We start from the raw sequence: 20,276 nt of genomic DNA, 5'->3' as shown, positions 1-20,276 counted from the left end.
TCTTCATGCTTAACCCATATTAGCAGGAATTACTATCTCCACGTCCCCATCTGAGCCTGAACGAAAGCGTGCATGCCTGCATGCATCTTTATGCAGGAACGCAGCACATCACTACTCCATGTCGCTTAAGATACCGAGTCATGGACGTGACACACATCCAAAAGTGCCACTACCTCCGGCCCTCTTGTGCTCCCTTGGTTTGGTCACGTTTGCTGCTCCCTCAGACGACAATGAAGAGTTTCAAGAACATAGTCATTGGGTGTGTTGACCTTGGAGTTGAAGAGAAGATTCAAACTCTCGGTAGTGTTAAGGATCCATCAAAAATTTGGTGTCCTTCCCAAGCAGAGACGGGGAACCATACTAATAATCCATTCCGAACCTGGTGGTTAAACCCTACTGTGATGATGTTTATGGAGAGTCAATGTCCCTTATTCTTACAGATAAAGAGATTATTTTGATTGCAAAGACTGCGTATGGAGTTTTCAGTTGGCGTGGCATCCATCCTATGAAGGAAAAATTAATCTTGCATCCCAAAGGTAAGAAGAAGTGCCTTCATGCGTATCAATGCTCTTTATCTTTCAAGTACGAGAGGATTGTAAATTTATCCCATGATCTTTAGATGTGTTATGACGAGTGCTACTAGTTGAGGTGTTTTGATCCTTCCCAACTATTATCGATGAAACGTTTTGCTTTGATGCTTTAGGGACCAATGTGGTGAAATAGATTATGGTGAATGCGAACAACTGTTACTATCTAATCTGGAAATGGTACAGTGAAGTGCAGCTTCTATCTGCGACCAAACTGTACAATGAAGTGCCCACTCATAATAACTATCGCGAAGAGAGAGTCTCTATGTTTACTTCACTCCAAGGACAAGAAACACCACGCTGTCCTACTACTAACTCAGTTAGCTCAAACCAATCCAAGTCGCCAACTAGTAGTACATCCACCGGTCTCACAATGGCACAACTACTGTATGCTGCTGATGAGAACAGACACATACAGATCCACAGGTGGGCTACACTCAAGAACCACAGATGGACATGGACAGATCCAGATTGATTCTGTGGCCACCGGAGTAAGCCGAGCATTCGCTGATGCTTCTTCCCGCGGAAGAACAGAAGCCAAAGCCTCCTTTCCCTGCGAAAGATGCGTCGCTCCGCTGCGTAGAATACGGCGACAAGGACAGCGACAAGGAGCAGTTGCAGGCTTCCTCGTTCTCCGTAGCCTCGCTGTGCGATCGGCATTGGCTCTTGCAGCCCCCCTCTTCGGACCTGAGCTTACGTGCTGCTTGGCGATGCTTGTGGTCGAGAACGTTGACCTGTCATCGGTTTTCCAGAAGTCAATAAAACTCATCGAGTGACACCGTAACATGATGATGACCTTTGCTGCATGCAAGCAACGTATATGCCAGTGTTTTTATCTCATCTCATCATTTGACTCGGTAAAAAGACTAGACTTAGTCCTCCTCCGTTTGATGGTTTCAGAGATGGAAGCTGTCATTAAGCGCTAGATGATGTAACATAGTAGAATGAATCAAAGAGATGGGGGAGGAATAGATGATGTAACAGAGTAGAATAAATGCAGTGCTAGGAGTTGGTATGGTATTGAAATTAGGAAGAATATTCCAGTGATGAAAGGTTAGGGTGTGCACAGTGGCAAAAGTGTCCTCTCAAGGAGTGGCATGTACTGGGCAATTGAATACACATGCATGAGACATGCATTTAAAGAGAACCCAAGTTCCATGCAGTCTGTGTCACATCAAGCACCCAACACAAGAAAACCCTAAGTAGATGGTCAGCAAAGTCATCAGAGGAGATAATTAGCAAAGCTAAGATGCTAAAAAGACTGGCATGAAAAGCTTTGCAGGGTGCGGTAGATCACTAGGGTAGGCTGTTTTGTGATCTACCTTAAAGGAGATGGATTCTTCCACCCTAGATCCTGAAACTTTGAACTTGGGAGAATGATGAAATGGCAAGAGAGCAGCATGTTTCTGCCATCTGAGTGCCTCCTCTTTGATTCCCCTCTCAACACCCAAGGCCGCCGCTGGCGTATAATCATCAAAGCGGGACTGGGAGGCGATCCTCTCACCGAGAAAGTGGCTGCAATGCCAACTTTTGGAGGTGGCTGCTGTCTCCATCCGAGCCCTGTGAGTGAAACAAGCAGGAAGAAGGTGAAGGGGATTAGTGAAAGGTGGGCAGAAGTGGACCGAGAAGGGGACTTGGGAATTGTCTTTATGTGCTCCTAATGTGGGTGTCACTGTTGGAAGTGGAAGAAAAGTAAGCGAGCTTGCCAACCTTTTCAGAGGAGGGAGGGTGCTGTACATGGACTGGGACTGGAATCCCTGATGAGTGGGTTTTGAGTAGGAGCAGGAACCAGCATCATCTCGCTCATCAGCACCACCATCATTCTCATCCCATGACTGCTTCCTTGCTTGCAGTTCTGATGACAGATGAGACAAGGTAATGGGTTAGCTAAGGCTGTTCCCAAGCTCATACCTTGGCTTCGTTTCAAGCAACAGATGAATAGAAACACTGAGGAGGGAGAAAGAGATGGTTTGGGTGACATAGAAACAGATGTTGGGATTCAAGCGTCAAGATGACACGAAAAGGGATGTGACTGGTTTGCAGCTACACACAGCTACAGATGCACAGTTCATGAACTGCTACTCCCTTTGAGCCGAGGAACCTATCATGAACTCTTGTTTTGACATGGCAAGATTTTGATACTGCAACAACTTCGTAGCAAAATGATAGAGATAGTTCCTGTAAATCCTCATGCGAAGCATCTCCTTACCTTGTCTGCCCATGTCGTTCCTTAGGCTCCTATACATCTGATCAAACCATGCCTTTCGTTGTCAGCAACATGAACAAGAGCACGCCAAAAAGAGAAGAAAATTATGAACACATGAGAAGAGGAATCGGAGGCTGAAATCTCTACCTGGAGATGGCTCTTCACATGCGATATGGTTAAGCCTCGGACATCCATCAGCTGCAGCACCAGCTTGGGTGTAGCCTCTGCACACGGGGGAGGTCAACGATGGGAAGAAGGAAAGAAGACCACACTAGAGGGAGGGAAGAGACCGAAGCCATACTCTCCTGGCCTCCAAGCCTCTCGATGGCGTTCACGAAACAATGGTGGAGATCAGGAGTCCATCTCAACCGAGGAACCTTGGACCTTGTGTACTGTCTCACAGCACCATTCCTCCCGCAGTTTCCCATCCGTCGCAACCGGTCTCCTCTTCTCTCAGCGACAACGGGGTGGATTTATAGCTTCCAACACAAGAAGCCACCAGTGTGTTGTTTTTCCCTTTAAGAAACTCTTCTTCGTCATTTAATCCTTCTGCCAAGTTAAACCTTCTTCGAAGACGCCTCCTTTAATGTGTAGAAGACGCAAGCGTTCCATCTTCCTACAGGTGTGTTCTACGCAAAGGTCTCACCTTGGAGCTGCCCTACTCGTGCATAGGTTCTCTAAATATCGTTGGGACTGTCGACGATTAACGCAACACTCAGTGTGGGAGGCCACAGATCATGAGAAGAAGTCATTATTAAGAGGATTTAATGACTGTAGAGAGAGAGAAGACAAAATTCTTCTGCTGAGGTGTCTGTGATTTGCTATATTCCTCAACCTGAAAAGAGAGGTTTTCTAATATCATCGCTTTCCTCCGAGTAATCATGATTATGGCAGCTGCGCAGAACTTTTGACTCACCAAACAAGACACAGAGGGAGAGAGGAATACAGAAAGAGGAGAGAGAGTGAGAGAGAGAGAGAGATTTGAGCAGCCAAAGGTATGATCATGGGAAGGAGCGCAAGAAAACGGCTACAGAATCTCTGAGCACAGGATTTCTTTACCACTCCTGTGTCAAACCTTTTTCTTTTTTTTTGGATGTGAACTATTAATTATATTCCCATGGCACTGTCCTTTTCTTGCCCTTTCTTGTAATGAGTGTGTGAGAGAATTTTCTCTTATTTATGAGACTAATATATGAATGTGACAAGGCCTACTTACTACATCCCTCATCCTACCTCCTCCACTCCGTCCCTCTGTCTCATCCTTTCTTGTCACAAAGTCAACTACATGGGGGTAACCCTCCAAAGAGGGGATAAACTATGAAGTGGCTTCAGCTCCCAGACCTGAAACCTACAAGGCAGAGGCAGAGGCAGGCCTGAGTCCAACACTACAACTACACCACCGAGTTAATTAATGTGGTGTTTTGTAAGATGAGCTCACACAAGTCACTCACAACCAGTAAAAGTAATTGAACTTTCTGCAAAAGTAATAAAGATGGAGGCTGAGCTCACACAAGTAACACGGTTTGATGGTGGTGGGTGCTGCTGCACTGTTGCGGAGAGACATGGTGTGAAGGAATAGAACACAACAAAGAGGAAAAAGTATTCATTGTTTTCTTTTCAGTTGAGTACTTCAAAGCCTAGTCAGTCGCTGGCTACCTCTGAAAATTCTTCCTGCCCCCATGCAGAATTGGGCAGACCTAATAAAGGGGTGGTAGGATTGGTGCGAGAGAGAGAGAGACAGCGAGAGATCTTTGGACTTTGTGGCCTTTTTGGAGGGATGGGATGAGAAGGCCTTCTCCTTCCTTTCACCCTTTCTTCTTTCCCATATATACATACATGCATATATAAAGCAAACTGGAATAATAATGAGATGGGAACAGCTTTAGCTTGGGTGTCTCGAGCTTATGACTTCATGAGAGGGTATGGGCATTGGGCTACATGAACTGCCGCTGCATGCACCGGAAACGTACACCGAGGGTTTCAACCGTTACATCACTTTAAATTATTCTCAACCTTTGGATCTGCCATCAACGCACAGATGGATGCCACTGTTTTCTTGGCTCAGGATTTCCACATAAACACACAGGAGTCAACCCATGCATTTGGCAAACAAAATAAATGCAAAATAATATATATATATATATATATACAAATATAATAGTCTATTTTTAGAGTAGTGCACAATGTAATGCTGAATCCCAGTTATATAAGGCATTTGAGTCCATTTTTATGATTTCTGGGATTAATACTAATATGCTGTTGAAGAGCTCCTGAGACACTGTACAATAGTATATGTTGGGATGAAATTACATTTAAAAATAATTTACATTTATTTATTTATAATAATAATACAGAATTTTAGGGGTCTGTCTATATAAATTCATTTTCATAGTCATTGAGTTTGATATATATATGTGTATATATTTCCAATTAAATTGACTGATATTGATTGCCCTACAGAACAAAGTTAGCGTATTATTATCATTATATCATTCCACTATCAAGAACCTGCCACTTTATATACAATGCAATAATTGCTTGATCATGTGTGGGAGAATGGAACTCCTTACAGAATGATGCACCATGATGACCTTTTACTAGCATTTTTGTTGGCTGTGTACCTTGATAGCTTGCATGACCTTTTCCATAGTGGCATCTCTCTCTCTCTCTCTCTCTCCTGAGTACACAAAACATAGCAAATGCATATTGCAGAAGAAAATTTTCATTAACCAAAAGAAAAGCTGGGAATTGGATCCCATGATCTGACATCTGATATATCCACTCACTCTTTCTTGTTTAGATGTGAAGAATAAAAGCCCCTAGCAAAAGAACACTGCCATGTTCCCCAAGAAAACACTAATGCCATGGCCAAGACAAAGCTCGACACTCACCTTTTCACGGAGTAGGGAGGAAGGAGCACAGCAGCTGCAGCCTCACATAGTAGTAAACTCCCAGTAAATTAAAGGAGGAAGGAAGGAGAGAGAAAGAAAGAGAGAGAGGAGGAGGAAAACCTAATCTTGCTGCCTCTGCAGCGGCCATATCCCTCAACCAAATCCAATTTGATAGGTTCATAGGGGGGCTTAAAACTTCCCTCGAGAAAGATGTGTTTGCTCTGACAAATGGTTTACACTTGCCTGCCAACAACGATACATCACCTTTTAGGAGTCTCTTTTCCTAATCCTTCTTACACATATGATCCTAAGCAATGCCTCGTCTGCTGTTGTCTTCAGCAATGACCAGCTTCTCGTCGCTGGATTTGGATCAGATATGGCAGCAAATCAAGATTTTTGTCTGACGCAGCAGCAATCGGAGCACAACATCACAATCGAAGGTCTCGGTCGATAAGATCCAATAAATTTACGGGAAGAGCTGCTGATGTCTGCCGTCAAAGATGCACCCACCACCACCATCTTCGACAACTTCACCTGATCCCACTTACGTGATTTCGCTAGAGTTTGGATGCGCGAACCAAAAGCATGACACTATGCACATACGATGAATATTTTTGGTTACTCGAGACTATCAAATACATACATATAATCCTAATGTAATATATTTTTATTTCATATCGGAAGTCTGACTTTTTACGTACGACGAGTTTGGCAAGTGACTTTGACCACCATATATTATATGAGATCGATGATCGAATTCGAGGTTGCTAAATAACGTATGGGATATAAAACAAAAAATCATGATGCTTCTCGGCACAAGTACTGATAAAAAAGTCATCACGGTGGTTTACGAGAACAAGACTCGTTCATCCACGAAAAGCCAAAAAAAAAAAAAAAGGAAAAGATATTTTGAGAGAGGAGAGTAAATGTATGCAAGTCATAATTCTTTTTGTCGGCATTTAAAGAGGGGTTGGCAGGAGGGAATGATGAAAATTCCTGCAGACAGGAATGATGGTGGGCAGGACGGAGGCAGCAGACTCATCCTGCTAATATTTGTGATGAAAGAACAAATAATATATATATATATATATATATATATATATATATATACAGGAGGAAAAGCCTCTCACCACAGCAGCTGGAGCTGTTACTGCTGCTGCTGCTGCTTCAAGTAGATCTCTGCGGAGGGTTCATAAAGGGGGAAAGGAATAGGAAACAGAACAAAACAACAGTGGCTTCGAGGACGCCGGAAATTTTTGGCCTGTACTCCGCAGGACGACCGCATGGAGTGGCGTGGAAGCCATTTCTCTCTCTCTCTCTCTCTCTCTCTCTCTCTCTCTCCTGTCTCTCTTGTTTACATCAATCAAACACATGTTTACCACCTTTGTTCTTCTTTGTTGTTGTGGTGGTGTTGAAGTTCCACTGCAGTGAACTTTTTTTATTTATTATTTTATCTTTCATTCCCTTTTGTTTTTTATTTATACGTTTAAATTATATGTTGTTGAGAGAGAATGAGGCGTTGAATTCCTATTAGATTCCTTTTTTTTATTTATAGATTTAAATTATTTATATATTGAGAATATGATTCTTTTTTTGATTTCGTCATAAGTTGCCTTTGCAGCTCTAATACTGAAAGATGCTTTATGACTCGATTGTATTCACAAAATTTATATCAATTTTGTACTACTTTTAATTTTATTGCTAGTTTCTAATAATAATTTATTATAATTTTATCATTATTATTATTACTACCATATGTGTTATTATTTCCATTTGTGATATAAATTACCTATAATGATGATAATAGAGGTGATTTTTATTATTCGTTTATTTGGTAGTGTTGCAATGATTATACATTTAATTTTTTTTATAAATTTAAGTTTATTATACATTTAATTTTTATTATTCGTTTATTTGGTAGTGTTGCAATGATTTCTTTTAATGAATTTAAATTTATCTTACGCATTCACGAAAAATCTAAAAGCTTATGCATGAATAATATGCATGCAGTCACAGGTATCGGTATAAATAGGGATATACAATGTGAATAATATTTATCATTTTTTATATTAGATATTTATTGACTTAAGTGGAGAGCTTACCGATATAAACCATGAATTAGTCCGAAATCAAATAAGTAAGTAGAGAGATTTAGATCGACAGAGAACCGGGATTTGAGTGACTCCCACCATATGTCCCCACTAAACTTAGAAAGACAAATGAGATGAAAAGCAAGAAAGAGAGAGAGAGAGAGAGAGAGAGCAAAGAGAAGGATGCAGGAGGGGGGCTCAGAAGTTGGCCGGCGATAGACAAGGACGAGCGCATCATAATAGCAGCAGGCCGGAGACCCCACAAGCGGAGCGCACGCAGTGGAGCGGGGGAAGCGAGAACGCTTCCCCTTCATCATGCTGTCTGCCCCCTGCGATCCCTCTCTCCCTCTCCCTCTCTCTCTCTCTCTCTCTCTCTCTCTCGCCTTTCGAAGACAGCAGCGGCAAAGGCTGATGGCTTTTTTGGATGGGATTGGAATGGAACGTAACTCCACTCCCACGGCCCCAACGCAATCATGCTTCTCCCCCTCCCTCTCCCCCCTCCCCCCCCAAATCTGTCATGCTCCTGCTCTCTTTCTCCTTCCTTCTCCTGTAGCCAATAATCTCCACAGAGTTAGTCAAAACATGATCATGGTGTCTTCCAAAGGCCCCTATTCGAGCCTTTTTGATATATTTCACTCCCTTGGCTTTGTGGTTGTTGTTGACGCAGTAGAACGGACAGCGGCCTAAGTTTGTGGTACTTTCCCTCAGACCGCCCGATGGCCCATAAAAGCAAACACCTCCCTTGCATCCTCCTCCTCCTCCTTTTTTTTCTTTATTTCACAAAGCATATCATAGAAGTATAATAGCGGTCATTCTCCGGAAGGCGCCACTCTTGGGATTTCCTATCCGCGACCCGCAGGGTCCACGCTTTCTCTGCCCGAATAGCCAGCTGGCCCCACAGTCCGCATCCACGTGGACAGACGGGGAGAGGAAAACTCCGCAACCCGATCTGAGATCAGACAGGCGTTCGTGATTCCACTACAACACGCAGCTGAAAAGCATGCACTGTCGACCTGTGACCGGTTGCTATCACACTGGAACTCTATTCTCTCTCTCTTCTGATATCGATTTGAACAACTCCAGAGAGCACATCATTAGTCTCTAGAGCAGTACACACATGTCCTGTTCCCGGCCATCATCGTGCATCAGTCTGCTCATGCAAGTCAACAACCATTAATAGCCATAAGAGAAATGTTACAGCCGAAGACGAAAAAACAACCACTATTCGGCAGCCAGACTATTGATCGAACCAACATTCCAGTGTAAACATCAGATCATCTCGGTTTACAACCATGACAAATTTGATTGCAGGTACTTCCAATCCTAGTGATCTCACCACATAGACTGCCAACTCAGAAGCAAATCGACAGAGGCCCAATCCGACTGACCTTCCATTACATCTTCTTTGAGACCACAAGCAGATTTGAGGAAATAACATGTGGTGACAATGACTGCAACTACTGTGGTCTCGATCCTACAGAGGATCAGTGACATGTGACCATGATTTCAGGATTACAAAATACAAATAGCAGACGACAAAATTCTCTCTGATTTCAGGAATTAGCTAAATGGCAAGGAAGAATGGGAAGGGTAGCAAACAGTTTTGTTGTTTGTTGAGACCCAAAAATTCCATGGGACAGTCCTCAAGGCAAAGATGACTATAGCATTAAATGCCTCTAGGACCATCTGATGTACTAATTTGTTTCTTGATGCAGGACTCAAGAAAAACCCCATGGACCACAAAGCAGGACCACAACCACAGGTTCAAGGACTACCCATCACCATCTTTGGGCATCACCAGAGGGTATTGATCATGAAGCATATAGTTAAGGACTCTTACCATCTTTGAGATGCTCGCAGAAGCGGGACCAATTCATCTGCACCAGGCAATAGGCCAAAGGGAACAGTAATTCGGTAGATGTTGCTGAACATTTCAATGCTGCTGAGATATCTGCGGATTCATCCAATTCCTTGGACAGTCCTAGAAGCTGCCAAGAGAGGAAATCAGTGTGCAAGAAGACTATCGTGTAAAACTGTAAATTTTGGCCCAGAGCAATTGAGAATCTGCCCTATGTCGGTAGATGTTATCTTTTTAGTCACAGGAAGATTCTAAAAGAACTTCTAATTTAATAACCGACACTTAGTGCACAAAGCCAAGAACGAAAGAACAGTCTCACCCAAATCAAGATGGTTGTTTGGTGAGAGAAACTCAACTTTGGTCCTTGAACATGGTATGCTGAAATTTGAAAATCCCAGGTGCAGATTCCTAAGTTCTAAAAGAAAAAAAAAAAAAGAAAAAAGTATCACAAATATTTCTGTAGAATGAGGAATGGGACAGAGTACATTAATTAAGAAAATGAAGATGTTAATTCAATAGTCAGGGAAGACAATCTTGACAATCTTGAAAAAAATAAAATGCAGACCTTCGGTTTAACTTGTACCATACAGCAATACCAAGTGCGATGTTAACCCAAATCAGTCATGCTTAACTGTCCGAAAATAGAGATGCATTAAGTAAAACAATTGAACAATTTTAAAAAAGAATTGAACAATTAAGTAATACAATGTTAACCCGAATCAGTCATACTTCAGTTTATTTGATGCTGTGGACAATAGTTACTCGGTGAACTCTGCTGTAATGTTTCTTGAAGTGCCAACAAAAACAACATGAGCAAACCAAATAAAGAAATTTTGTCATCATAAATAACGCCAAAATTGGTGAGGAGAATGTAGTTGTTTAACAATGCAGAAACAGAATAGCTAGAGAAATTACAGTGTTCTGGTTTTAAGAGAATGCATATGATGATCATGGACATGCAGATACGGTGGATACAGTAAAGGTAAAATACAAACTTGAGAATTCCAGGGTTCACATGCTCACATCAGTGCACATGCCGTACCGGTCTCTGCATATAGTCTATGCATATGCTGCAAAGTTTCAGCAAACAAAAATATGACTTTTATGAGTCCAGACATGTTGGCTTTGTCACAAGGAAGATCCTTTTGAGCCAAGAACATATTTCTACTCAAGGCCTATGAAAAGGAGACTGTCTTATGAGGTCGAATCTTCTACTGTAACTCATTAGCTCAAGGTAGTCTCAGCTATTAACTGACTAGGTTTAATCCTTCTTGAAAATATCTGAAGATTCTTGACTGCAGAATGAGGAATTAAACTAAAACTTAATTACTACAGCAACTGCTGCAGAAGCAGAAATCTAACAGAAAATTCATTATTTTCTGCAATAGAACTAGGGGGGCTAAACTGGATATGAAATTCATCTAAATCCATTTCTCTAAGCTAAGTAGGATATGGTTACACAATTGTTGTCTGTCAAATACTTTTATTCATATCCAAATTTTGCTGAGATCTTTAAGATACAGATATGGCAACACGTTCTGCTCTATCTGCACCCAGAAATTCAAATATATAGATATTTAAATTTATCCAATGTATTAAATTAACCTAAAATATCATTTAAAATAATCTCTTTAGTTCAGAACATCCGTGGAACAGTAACCAGTCATGCCAGTCCATTACGATCAGGAACTTGCCACGACACTTATACCCTCAATCTAGGCATCCATATCTAGTTCAAGAAAACATAATCTTTTATGATCCATAACATAGTCTTTATCTGCATAGCTCTATTCATACACCATATCACCATGTGCATGAAGATTTTGCTAGTTTAAAAAATTGATAATCTTACAATGACAAACAAATAAAGCGATCTGGTTGAGTCAATCTGGTTCACCATATATAAGAACTTAGGTTCTTTGACTATGCAATTAAAATTTACTACACATAATCAACACTCAAAGTGCAAATTTGAGATATCTTGGAGAACGAAAAAATAGAACAGTCTTTGCTTTTAGTTACATTTGATATCAAGATAAAGCAGCTTCATCAACTAGTCTATGGAAAACTCAAGATATTAATAATGTTGAAGGAAAATAAATCAAACCAATCACCGATGTTTCTAGAAAAATTTTAAAAGGCCAAGATCTATGGGCAAACTAATGCCACCATAGAAACCAAGTATTATTTGTGGCTACCATATGAGGGATGTGCAAAAACACCAAGCCATAATGTCCCAATTATTTGGGGTTAGATACATAAACCAAATAGATGGGAACATGGTACTAAACAGAGGCTTTAAAGAAAGCTCCTATAATCACAAACATTAGCAATGACTGTCAAAGAAGAACAAGGTCTCTGGTAGAGTATTAGTCAGGTCATGTTCGGTGTAGGACAATAGTTTTGACGGATTTTCTGAAGACTTCTACAAGAGTTAGGCACGTGTTACATGATCAAGGTTGGAACTAGTGGTGTGCCTGATTTTCACATGTCAATTTTCAGGACGTAAGACTACAATAAGAATTGTCACAATAATTTGTTACCAAAGATACAAGTCCAAAATGCAAATCAGTAGAGCTTGATAATGAACTTTAGAAATTAAATTAGAAGAAAAAGAAACTCTGACGCTAGAATTTTATGTATAAATACTCTACGGTACTGCAGGGGAAGTTGAAAGTGTACAGTAATTAATTAGCCCTATAGCCAATACTGTAACAGAACAAATGTATTAATCAATACTATAGCATACCTGTAGTAGTACTGTAGCAGTTCCATGATGGTACTGTAGCAGTCGTTTTGGGAATAATAGTTTATGAGAAAAGCTAAAAGAAAGAGAAAGCAAAAGAAAAAGAAAATAAATAATCAAAGAGAAAAAGGAGATAAATTGGGATCACACTGCTTGAAGTCCAGCATTACACTAATGTCTGGCAACAAGCAGGGAAAAACAATATCCATGCAGGAGCTCAACTTTATTTATTTATACATCATAAGCAAAGAGTAATCCAAGACATTAACAAATTCCAAGTAACATCAATTTCATCCACAGGTTACAACAAATAACTTTAGCAATTTAAAATCCAATGGCTGGCCTAAGAGACTGGGAATCACATTAAAAATGGGCCAAAAAAATTGATTATTTAGAAAAGATTATACGTTTTGGGATAAAGGATTACAAAAGAAAACTCATATGATCTAAGCTCATAATTATCCGCTGCTTCATCCTGCCACTGCTATAATATGGTGTCCCATCGTGGCCAGGGAAGCTTCAGGTGGCAGATGTATATAATTTTTTTTTCTGCATACAAATGTTGTGCAAGTATGAAACTCAAAGGCCACACAAACATAGAAAAAGAGATGCTCAAAGGCCAGGAAGTGCACCGCTTCAAGGCATTGGATAAAAAACCAAAATATCAAATTTGTTTGATTGAGGGAAAAAAACTATTAAGGTCTATAATCTTTGTTTTAAGATAAGAGGAATTGATGAAGTGAGAAGTTGAAGAACTGAGGCAAAAAATCATATTAACTTAAGAGACTCAAATTATGTAGCAATCTATGCTATTCCATTTGTCATTCTGCCAACAAGTGAGAACAGTTCCATCCCCTTGCACAAGCATCTGGTAGCAGCAACCCAACAGCTTATTGAATACTTAGCTAACTCAACTTAGAAATGGTGTGGAATTCATGACAATGATAGGAATAAACCTAAACATTGTGTATATTGTGTATGTAAGTGGAGGGAAATTGCTTCTAACCAATAAAATCATGATTTTGGTAAAGCCATTACAAGATTGGGACAGATGCATATATTCTTACTACTTCCTAAGGATGCATATAAGCATGAAAACTCCAATATCAAGTTAAGAGTTGAAATAATGCTAGTATACTAGTAATTAGGAACAATTCTTGAGTTAAGGCCAGAAAATGCAAGGCCTTGCAGCAGCCAATGACAATATTGTGGAACAATGCGTAATTGCAACTTTGGTATCCATGATGTCAAGATGTAAAAGAATTCTGACAAATTTTGAAAAGACAGATCTTTCCTATACAATTACCCAATTCAGTCAAATTTGTTTGATGAAAAAGTTTCTGTGTTTGTCCCTACGACAGAAGTATCATTGATCATTTATTCATTTGTAATGATACTTTTTTAGCTTGTTTCTTGTTTAGAAGAGATATGCAATTTTTTATTTGTTTTTGTTTTGAAAAAAACTACAAAGGTTTCCAAACGTGATCTTCCCAATCATGTAGACTGTCTAAAGTCCTTCAAATTTGTCTACCCCACTACGATGTGAAAAGGAGCACCCAAGGTAAATTTGAATAAGGATTTCCTTTAGGTTTTCTGAGAATATTTCAAAGCCATTAATTAATATTATATAGATATATTTATGCTTTACAGGAAAAAAACAACAAAAAGTTTCTGGAAGTAGTTTGCTCAACTTCCATCAGCAAATTTTTGTTGTTTTTTCCTGTAAAGCATAAATTTGAGACTTTCTGCAGTTTTAGGTGCCTTTCAAATAACTTGGTCCAAGGATGAATAGGGACTACAATTTTCTAAAAAGCAAAGTAATCTTCTTTAATTAATTGTGAAGTTCTGACAGGAATCACTTTAGGGCATTAGGCAGAGAAAAAACGCCACATGGATGGAGATTGACAAATCTATATTCACAAACCAAAGCTTACGTAGCTACCATAAAAAAAAGCAATGTTATTGAGACTAAAAACAATAAAAGGCATGAAGACAGAGGCAAGTGCAGAACATTATCAACCAAATGTGATTAATACCTTACTTGCATCTCCTAACACTAAATGTCATGAAAGACAGAAAGAGCCCACCTCTGTCTAATTTTAGTTGGTCAAATGAGGTCAAACTATTTCCAGAAATCAACACCATTCTCATAGATCCTTCCCTGAGAGGAGATCTCATATCCTGAGAGAAAAGATCTTATGAGATACACTCTAATACACACCCTAATAAACACTCCATTCATCAGAATGAGAATAAATTGAAGAGATTAAAGCATACCATAATTTCAGTATCAGTTAGGCTTTGGAAAAACCAAAATAGTTCCCTTGTTAAAACAAAATTAAATGGAAGAGCTTATACCTCCTCTAGACTATAATCTCAGTATCTTATAGGCTTCGGAGAAACAAATAACTCCAGAAAACCTTTAATCTATTGACAACCTACTCATTCTTTCCAGATAAATAACACACAATCAAGGAAATCAGAGACATAATCTACTGACAACCTACTCAATTCTTTCCAGATAATAGCACACAATCAAGGAAAATAAAGACACACGGCTCAGAACTTCAAAAGGAGCTTGCATCTTGCTTAGATAGAATTAAGCATAAGTGGTTGAGTCTCCAAACATCACGCCTCATATCTAGATAAAAACATAAACTTATGATTACAGTCAGATGTTCTGTACCCCTTCATTACTAAGGCATCCTAATTCACATAATAAATATGAGTCAGGAGCACTATGCATCAAACACATGGATGCCATGCCAATATAACTATACAAACACAGTTATGAAATGTTGACCAGACAATACTTTAATGCAGGTAAGGAAACATCACGTAGCATAGTAAGGTCTATCAAGCACAATATCTTCACTTTGTTATCATTGACTAGCATTACATCTAAGACAGGCTTCAATAGGAAGTATTCATAAACTTTTAACTTTATCTACCACAATCTTCACAAGTTCTTTTATGCATTCCAATGTACCTGTAATACACAATTGAAAGTACCTCACTGACAACATTTTAGCAGCAAAAATGTAAAACATTCTTGGATGTCCAGACAACAACACCCATCAAAGTATCAAAATAGAATAATTGTAATACTATCATCAACATAAAAGTAATGCTTGAAATTGTCATATCAAAATAAATGTCAATATGCCCTCAACATCTTATGAAGTGTGTTACTATTAGTGATTCAAATGTTACAATCCTGGTAATGATGAAATATGAAAGCCAAGGTATCCATAAAATTATATCAAATTATCACCAAACATTCATCTCTTCGAATATACATTTGCTACCTAAAGTAGCTTACGGTTTTAAAATTATTGAAGAAGAATGTTCAGGTTAATTAGCCATACAATTTTAGACAAAATGTTTATAGTTCTATTTTCTTATAACTAAGCACTAAAATGGGTTCACTTTCATTGCATCACTGCAACTTGAAATTTGATGCTTTGGCTAATAACAAAGTCCTGACAAGTGACAACGATCGACTCACTGAAGACTTGTCTGTGTCTTTGAATAAGTTTTTGTATCTTCAACTAACACACTTCCTTGTTCCTTCATCTAGATACATAACTTCCTTGTACTTTTGTCTAAATATATGACGTCCATGCATTCTAGAACCAAGGCCAACTACCTACTAAAGTGAAACCGGCTACGATAATTTTCTCATCAATTGCCCCCAGATTTTCCCCCATGCAACTTCTCTTTCTCTCTTACCATTAGAAGAATCCCCATGAAACATGATCATCCAAGTGTCATTAGTTGAATATGTGTCCTTTCCTCTGGTCCAGGAGATACGTCTTCCTACCACTTCTGAGCAAAGTGACAAGCTACCTTAATGAGAAATCAACTGTGATACACAGCAGGCAAGCAACCTAAAACTTTGCCAAAATAGTTCGTACTGAAGTAATGATTTAAAACAAAGATCCACGAAAGTGTTCCCTTAAAGAATAGGTAGTCATTTGTTGTGCATGCTATGTCTTACTAGCACTTAAATGTGTTAAAAATTACCTGTTGCAAGCCTTTCTAACTAATAGGCATCTTAGGACACTTAAATGTAGCATCCCTCTGCTATGTGATCAATTTAATATAGCATACACACAAAAATAGAATAGTTCCAAGTACATCAGATACCATATCTCTATCAGCTTATCATCACAACAGACAGTTTACATAAAATGCCTAATAATAGTACTCATGAAGATCCCATGCCTTAAACAGCAGAGGCACATGTTTTTAAAAGTTCCATGGATTTCCTTCATATCAGAGCAAAGCGAACAACATTCCAAATGAAGATTTCTACTGCAGCTTAAAAAACAGAAATTCTTGGTAAATGCAGAAATTAGAATCAGTTTCCCAATAACAACCGACCAGATTCACTAATCCATTTAACTAATAATAATCACTCTGCACTTGCTTTAACAATAAACATACACTATTAGACGATTGAAGTTGCCAGAGGTTTAAATCCTAGAAAATATAAGAATGACTAGAAAAGCCTCCATTACCTCATCTTCCTGAGACTTAACAAGCATGGATAATTTCTATAGCCAACATCTCATTCATTGACGTATCCCTCCTTCCGCCCCTCAAAACCCGGGCGCATGAGTTTCTTCTCCCTCTTCTCTATACGCCTCATCTTTTTCTGGTTGATCTTCTCCTTTATATTCTCTGCCCTTGTCTTGTGCTTCTCAGCCCTAATTTTTTCTCTGTTCTTCACTCTTTCATTCCTCTTCTCTGCATGCTTTTGCTGTCTCTTCTTCTCCTTCTTTATGCTCTCCTTCAACAGCTTCGGGTCATCATGTACCTTCATGCCCGAAGCTCTGCTGACAGCGGCCTTCCAAGGATGTTTTTTGGATACCTTCAGCCCCCTCTCGGGGTCCATCTTTGCCTCCTCCAGCATTTTTGCCCTCTCCAACTCCTGTTGCTTAGATAGTTTTCTTCTTTTCCTCCTATTCTCATCGTGCCTACCAATCTTGACCTGCCCAAAGGAGAAATCAGGAGCGATAACGTCGCCTCAAGTCTTCGCCATCTTCTTCTTTGTCTCCTTCTCTCTGGTCTCTTTCTCGTCTCTCTTTCGTTTTCCATGAGAAGCGGAAGCATCCGGTTCCACGTTTTTCTTCTTATTATTCTTCTTTTTCTTCTCCATCTTATTTGGTCTGTGCTTGTCGAAAAGAGGCCAAGTGTTGCGACCGGACCGGAGCTCCTCGATCCGGCGGTGAAGCCGCTGCCGGAGCTCCTCATAGGTGACGGAGCGATCATCGCAAATCACAGGGTGGGGGTTATCCACCTCCGTCTGATTTTCGCCGTCATCCTCATCCTCGTCGCCGTTGTCTTCCTCCTCGCTAGTGTCTGTGGCGATCTTCTCGGCCTCGATGCTCTTCTTGAGGAGGTCAAGGGTAGTAGTGGAAGACTTGGCCGGGTCCAGGCGGGCGCGACGAGACTCCCTGAGGTTGACGCGGGACTCAGCCTTGGCAGCGGCCTTGGCGTCCTTGGACAGGCCCTGGAACCAGCCAGGGTTTATCCTCATCGGCGGGAAGGTAAAATCGGGCCGGGATCAGCTGCTCCACGAGGCGGTCGAAGAAGAGGGAGTGGCCGTGGATAAGGTCTTTGAGATCGACGATGTCGGTGGCAGCCGCGGGAGAGGGCTTTCGACGCCCGCCTTTTCGCTTCTTCATCGTCGAGCTCGGAAGACGACATGAGATGGGAGGTTGAGTCCCGGGTTTATGCCCTCTTATGTGGGCTGGGCTTTTCTTAGGTCTGCGGGCCAACGGGTAATCCGTAAAAATGCTTTCGAATGTACGTATTATGCTAACATTTTTCGTTTTTTTGTACTGTTGGATACACACACAACAAACAAATACCCTTTGAAAGAATGTTGCTACAAAAATCACAATTAAATCATTTTACACCAATTAAACCTGACCATGATTTGTATGATCACAGCAAATCATAACAAGTCTAATTAATCTAAATAAGATCCAATTTATTCGAATTGGATAAAGTTCTATTAAAATATGACAATTAGGATTAATAGTTTTGAAAATTTTAATTTCTTTGGTTTTATAAGCCCATAATGAATCAAAATAAAAAGACAACCCTTTTTGGTATCCATAAAAACAAATTTGTAGGTTGGTTCAAACAATAATACAATCTTTCTATGTATATCTATTACAACACCATTTTGAGTAACATTACATTATTAGACTTATTTCTATGATAATTTATTTTCCTGAAAGATAATTTATATAGTCGTAATTTTTATTTTATAGTTACATAGAATCACGAATGTCATGTAATCGAAGTAATATCGCAAAAGATTTTTCGATTACATGTCCCACAAATCAAGCTTTCGAAAGATAATAAGGTGCTATTCATATGATGCCATAAGATTGTACAGCAACCAAAACGATTGTCTTCATTCATTGCTGAGCATCGGTGATCACTGCATCCATGCAACAACTCATGTCTCTAAAACCTTCAATCCTGCCTAAGCATTTAGAGCTCATCATAACTTATGAACCAAATCAAAATATGCAGCATTTGGTTGGTATAAACTTCTTCTTCTGTTGCAAACAAAGACGAAATGAAAAACTCATATCAAAAATACATTTTTAGAAAGGAAAAAAAAAAGTCAAATACAAAAGCTTGGCACAAAAATGCAATTATTTGTAGAACTATTGATGAGTATGATTCTTGAAATAATTACATCGATCAATCAACTCAATCAGAAAAAATATTATAACTTTCAAGATGGTATATTGCTTTGGAGTGATCGAGACGAGAGTCTTCGCTTTATTCAAATGAAAATATAAAATATAAAATAAAAGCAAGATTCAAATGTCTCCGCATCTGCGATCAGAATGATATCGACAATCGATTCATAATAAAAGGGCAAACGACGGAGGAAAAAACTATGTATAGCGACGACTCATACACAGCAGTCATTGAATAAACCCACTGGTAATCAGTTCTACGACGCATAATAAAAACCCAAAACAAGAACCATGATCTCATCTTTGAAAACCCTAAAAAACTACTAGCCCCTTAAGATCTAACCTTAAAAGATTACATCGAAGAGTATCCGCATCAAGCATGAATTCTCAAAATGAGGTTGTGCAAGAGGTATTTATAGTAAGAAAACAAAAAACCCTAAAATCAATCGAAATGAATAATGGTTGTGCTTGTGCCACGTTATAGCTTCCAAAGGTGACGAAAAATAAAATAAAGAGGCCCATCAAAATAAGTTATTAAGCCTTGTGTTATGGCAGCCCAATAATATTTTGTGACTCCTCGTACACATGATAAATATATTTATATTTATATTTATTCTATTTATAAATATATGACACCGATCAAAGTTGAAATGTTAATTATGTATATCAAATCCCATCTATGATAGTATATAAAATACAGAGACAACGTATGTGTATAGTATCATAATATTCATCGGATACAAAATTAGATTAGACTACTTACAAGCTTAATTGCTTGGTAGAAGTATATCCTAACAATCAAACATAATAGTATATTAATCATTATAAGATGTCGACATTCGGAGAGAGATACATATAAATTACATAAAGAGAAGATCATAGAGACTTTTCTTCTTCCCATCATAGTCGTATATAAAATAGGATGAACGAACAACAAATATATATAATATCATAATGATGATTCGTTTGATATATAATATATGAGCTTAATTACTTAGTGGAAGCATGCCTTAACAATTGAACCTAGTAGTGTATTCACCATCATAAGATGTTGATACTTGGATAGAAATGCATATAAACTTCATAAAGAAAAGATTATATAATAAGATATTACTTAAAGATTGTCAATCATTTAGCAAGGATTTCAAAGAGACAATAGAGGCTTAC

The 20,276-nt window shown here is 39.1% G+C and overlaps 1 protein-coding gene and 1 pseudogene across 1 annotated transcript; both read right to left on the bottom strand.

Moving 5' to 3' along the window:
- Positions 1-736: 736 nt before the first annotated feature.
- LOC135627176 (myb family transcription factor MOF1-like) lies at positions 737-3,504 on the bottom strand. The gene is made up of 6 exons (XM_065133176.1): positions 3,095-3,504; positions 2,941-3,017; positions 2,797-2,833; positions 2,298-2,442; positions 1,910-2,147; positions 737-1,321 (listed from the first exon to the last, which is right to left on the bottom strand). The coding sequence occupies exons 1-6, from the start codon at positions 3,219-3,221 to the stop codon at positions 1,025-1,027; spliced, it is 921 nt and encodes a 306-aa protein (XP_064989248.1). The 5' UTR covers positions 3,222-3,504; the 3' UTR covers positions 737-1,024.
- A 5,479-nt stretch (positions 3,505-8,983) lies between these two features.
- LOC103970147 (stress response protein nst1-like) lies at positions 8,984-18,082 on the bottom strand (annotated as a pseudogene).
- Positions 18,083-20,276: the final 2,194 nt, after the last annotated feature.

Source organism: Musa acuminata, chromosome BXJ2-11 (genome assembly GCF_036884655.1).
Source record: "Musa acuminata AAA Group cultivar baxijiao chromosome BXJ2-11, Cavendish_Baxijiao_AAA, whole genome shotgun sequence".
NCBI lineage: Eukaryota > Viridiplantae > Streptophyta > Magnoliopsida > Zingiberales > Musaceae > Musa > Musa acuminata.
This window is presented reverse-complemented; position numbering and strand designations above follow the sequence as displayed.

Excerpts from the sequence above, each read along its gene's own strand:
- LOC135627176 (XM_065133176.1), bottom strand. The coding sequence starts at position 3,221 with ATGGGAAACTGCGGGAGGAATGGTGCTGTGAGACAGTACACAAGGTCC. Across the intron at positions 2,834-2,940 it reads ATGTGAAGAGCCATCTCCAG|ATGTATAGGAGCCTAAGGAA; the intron begins GTAGAGATTTCA and ends TGGTTTGATCAG. Across the intron at positions 2,443-2,796 it reads GAACGACATGGGCAGACAAG|AACTGCAAGCAAGGAAGCAG; the intron begins GTAAGGAGATGC and ends ATCTGTCATCAG.